The following is a 4,612-nucleotide window of genomic DNA, read 5'->3' on the forward strand; positions in this document are numbered from 1 at the left end:
CGCGGAAAAGACACCAATCAAATTGCGTCTATTTTTTATCTGTCAAGTGAACGTAGTCTCACAATATCATTCCACGTACTGTAGTGCTTCCAATTCGAGAAACACGTGCCGGGCGTACGCTAGAATGAGGAGATTGATTGGGGAATCTATCCTTTGCTTGGTCGAGGCGAACAAGAAGGTCCTCTGCGTCAGAGAGAGGTGGGCCCCAAATGGAGTGCTCTTTCGGTTTGCTCTTTTTCGAGGACCCAAATATTCTTGCTTCTGTCACGTCTTCCTGACACGTGTCGGCCGCAGAATCCGAATTGAATGAGTCGGCTCCGTTCTAGCCGATGGCCGAGCTAAGTACTCCAACTAGAGTGAAAATGACTTCGTCTACTTGCTTCGTCGTGCTTGTTCAAATGATTGACGATTGCGGTGTTTTGATAATGACACCACTCACTTTTATTATGAAGAGATGAGTCAGACAAAGGTGTAGATCATGGTTTTAAATTTCGGTGTTGAACGAAACCGGTAATTTCGGCCAAAATTTCGGTTCCGGTACGTTTCTGGTTCGGTTTTGGAAATTTAAAACCATGGTGTAGATATCATCTCCTTAAAAGATATAAATGGTCATCTTGTGTGGTCCATTGTAGATGCAGCATACAGAACCCATGGTTTTTTCTGACAGATGATTGTAACCCTACATTCCTTGATTTCTCTCTTTATTAACGTGTTATTAATATTCATTTTTACTTGTTATTTTTAAAATCACTTTGTAGGTCACCATTTAGGCTCTGCTCGTTAAATTTTGAATCTAATAATCAGTTTTGAACTCACAATTGCTTCTAAAAATCCAAGACAAATAGGCCCTCTTCATTTGAGATTATGACAACCGATTGCGAGTGCCAAACCTATTATTGGGCTCAAAATTTCATTTAAATTTGAGCCCAATAATAAGTTTGTTAAAGTATGAAAGATAAATAATGCTTTTTTCCAGCAACTTAAGCTTTTGGGGAAGTTGGTAAGTTAACATGGTATCAGAGCCAAAGGTCTCGAGTTCAAACCTCCCCGATGTAAAAAAGAAAAAAAAAAAGATCTACATGAGATGGTCGGCTCAAAGTGGGACCACATGTGCCACGTGTCTGCCAAGTGGGCCACATGTACGGGAGAGTGTTAAAGTGTAAAAGATGAATAACGCCTTTCTCCAAAACCTTAAGCTTTTGGAGAAGTTGGTAAGTTAACAAAGTTTAGGGATGACAGTAGGTTGTCATAATCTAAATTCTGAAATGAATAGGGAGGTGCCTTTGAATTCCGGAACCGATCGTGAGTCCAAAACTGATTATTGGACTCAAAACTACATTCAGGTCCTGTTTGTTTTGGATCTTGGGAATCGATTGAGTCCACTCAAAATCAACTATCAGAATCCAAAACAAGCATGATCTTGAGTCAAGCATCACTAATGGGGAGATTTTTGTATAATAGATCACCTATTGTAGGGCCCACCGTAGAAACGATTTGGATCATTTATAGCGTCTCCACCTAAGAAGATCAACTAAATAGCTAGTATGATTTTTGAGCTGTGGCGACCTTATTAACGTTCAGGATATCACCAAAATATGTCAAATGTAAGGCTACATTGTTTTACACGTCGGATCCATTTCAAAAGGGAAATGATAAATCAGCTCCCTTTTCTTCCCTGGGCCACCCGCTTGTAGTGTAAGAGGTAGTCACAACTCACGAATACATTAAAGGGGGCTGTCCCGGGGAAGAAAGGGGGAGAATAGATCAGTTCCGTTTGCAACGAAGTGGCTGCTTTGAGCCGAACCGAAGTCAAAGCCGTTCGCGCCTCCAAAACATTGTGGGACCTATGACAAGTCACCGACGAAGACCGGCTTGTTTCCCCGCCACCTTTTTTGGCCTTCATATTCACATCCTCCCAACCATACAAACCAATTTCTCTTTCATTACATCAAAATCCTTCTCTTCCTCTTCACCACCACCCCCTCCATTTTTGGAAAATCCACCCCTCCCAAAATAACTACTTCTAGGATATGATCTCTCTTCTCAAAAAGTTGTTTTAGTTTCTTCCTGAATGTTGTTGAACAGCTCTGTGTTATGGCTTTGAAGGTCTGATTGCAGTTACTTGCTATTTCTGGCCAGTTTTTTTTTAATGGGTCTCACTTCATTCCAAGTTTGCATGGACACTCCTGATTGGCTACAGGTAAGGAATTAATACACTCACTTCAGTAGTCTCAAACAAAATAAATCTCTTGTTGTTCTTAACATATTGACAAAAGGAATAGATTCTCTACTTCTCAGTTTGTATTTTTTCTACTTCGGCATTCATAATGTGAGGAAAATCTGAGTAGTGTGAAATAATAGAAAAGAGACTGTTTTTCTATTTCAATCTGAGCTATTTGGGTTATCAAAGCTATGGAATTCATGCTTATGTGACTACCTGAGCTGAGAAGCGTGAAATAATAGAAAAGATAGACTATTTTACTATTTCAATCTGAGCTATTTGGGTTATCAAAGCTATGGAATTCATGCTTATGTGACTACCAGAGCTGAGAAGTGTGAAATAATAGAAAAGATAGACTATTTTACTATTTCAATCTGAGCTATTTGGGTTATCAAAGCTATGGAATTCATGCTTATGTGACTACCAGAGCACATAATAGAAAAGAGAGTATATTTTTCTATTGCAAATGTTCTTGGCTTCAAGGCAGTTGATTTGCTTAGTGTCTTTGAGGTTTGAAGAGAGGTTGCTTGGAAGTTAAAAATTAAACCCAACTGACCTTTCATGTTAGTAATGCTAATTTAGAAGAACAAAGCAAAAATCAGTAAGTTATTTTTCTTCATTTTTGTGGCTATCTTTATGTGAGTTTGTGTCCAAAATGAGTAGAAACCCTAGTGTAGATTTTAAGATGCTTGCAACCTTTATCATGATAATGATATCTACCTTAAGAGAAATGATATTGGCATTTCTTCATTTGACACTTCTCTTGTTAGCTTTTAAAGGCTGTTATAACCCGAAGAAGTATTTGATAAAGTGAAGAGTGCCATTTTGAAAATAAAGCAATGCTGATATCATTTACGCACCTTTAATCAAAATCATGTTCTTGTCTAACAAAGTACTACTTCCTAAAACCCTTTAGCACCGTACCCAAGTCTGCATTCTCAAACTCCGTGCCCCAATAACAAGCCCAGAAACTTTGACTGATAATTCAAAGGACATTCTTTTATCTTAAGGCTGGAATCTGACATTCTTATCATCTTTTTAAATTCAGGGCATGGTTCACGAGGATAAAGGAGTGGATTCTTCATCACCCTCAGGGGAAATGATCACTTGCTCAAGACCTTTGCTAGAAAGGAGACTTAGGCCCCCACATGACCAAGCTCTCAAATGCCCAAGGTGTGATTCTGCTCACACTAAGTTTTGTTACTACAACAACTACAGCCTCTCTCAGCCAAGATATTTTTGCAAGACTTGTAGAAGGTATTGGACAAAAGGTGGGTCCCTCAGAAATGTACCTGTGGGTGGTGGTTGTAGAAAAAACAAGAAGGTGGGGTCCAAGAAGCTAACTGATCAACCTCCTAATCAAAACCCTAACTCCTCCACTGATCTCCAGCTCTCTTTTCCTGGGGTGCAATTATCAAATCTCAACAGCTTATTACTAAACCCTGGAAGCTCTAATTTCATGGAGAACCCTAGAAATGTAGATTTCATGGAAACCAAATTTGATGCTATTTTAGGAAACCAAAGGAACTATGGTTTCATGGGTGGAAGTGATTCAGCTCATTTGGGGGGTGTAGGTGATATGGGCCATGGATTTAGCTCTTCTAGCCTTCATGGAATTTGTTCTCCATTTGGGTTTTCCATGGATGGGAGTCATGGGGGATTTATGGATGGTGGAGAGAGGATGTTGCTTCCATATGGAGGAAATGAGGATCCAAATGCAATTGAGATGAAACCCAACAACAAGCTTTTGGCTCTTGAGTGGCAAGAACAAGGTTGCTCTGAAGTTGGAAAAGATTCATTTGGGTACCTGATGAATGGGATAGGATCTTGGTCAGGTGTGATGAATGGCTATGGCTCATCAGCACCAAACCCATTAGTCTAGCTAGATTGATCAACTTAATTTCCAATATAATCAACTGATATAATCCATTTGAGAAAAGGGTTTTGTTTTGTTTTTTCTTTTCCCTGCTTTGAAAAAGAATAGGAGATGAGTCAGATGACTAAAGAGATCCATGCATGGATTACTCATGTGATGTCATTTCAATGTTATTTTTTGAGCCTTTGTGTCTTTGGCAGTAAGGGAGATTCAAATTTGCAGGTTTTTGTTGTTATTAGATATGATATCTCCACTGTTTTTTAGAAGAACAATGTGTACTTGATTTTTATACCGTTGTGTGAATTAAGCATGAAAATGTCGTTGGAGTTGGATTTTCAAGAAAACAAGAAAAAGCATGATTTCCGTGTATTAAGTTCCTTGTGACTACCATGTCTTTTTGTGTCGCTACTTTGATTTGAAATGTCCTTTTATGCTTTCCATGTTTCTTTATCTTCGATGTCTGTTCTTCTGAGGAAAATATTTGCTTTTGGAAATGGGAAGTGATATTGCCAGAG

The 4,612-nt window shown here is 38.9% G+C and overlaps 1 protein-coding gene across 1 annotated transcript; it reads left to right on the plus strand.

The window, feature by feature from the left end:
- Positions 1-1,937: 1,937 nt before the first annotated feature.
- Positions 1,938-4,466, plus strand: HCA2 (Dof-type zinc finger DNA-binding family protein). The gene is made up of 2 exons (XM_077386494.1): positions 1,938-2,200; positions 3,270-4,466. The coding sequence occupies exons 1-2, from the start codon at positions 2,150-2,152 to the stop codon at positions 4,101-4,103; spliced, it is 885 nt and encodes a 294-aa protein (XP_077242609.1). The 5' UTR covers positions 1,938-2,149; the 3' UTR covers positions 4,104-4,466.
- Positions 4,467-4,612: the final 146 nt, after the last annotated feature.

Source organism: Tasmannia lanceolata, unplaced genomic scaffold (genome assembly GCF_043159265.1).
Source record: "Tasmannia lanceolata isolate RefF3 unplaced genomic scaffold, GAP_Taslan_0.1 ptg000008l, whole genome shotgun sequence".
Lineage (NCBI taxonomy): Eukaryota > Viridiplantae > Streptophyta > Magnoliopsida > Canellales > Winteraceae > Tasmannia > Tasmannia lanceolata.

Excerpts from the sequence above, each read along its gene's own strand:
- HCA2 (XM_077386494.1), top strand. The coding sequence starts at position 2,150 with ATGGGTCTCACTTCATTCCAAGTTTGCATGGACACTCCTGATTGGCTA. Across the intron at positions 2,201-3,269 it reads ACACTCCTGATTGGCTACAG|GGCATGGTTCACGAGGATAA; the intron begins GTAAGGAATTAA and ends TTTTAAATTCAG.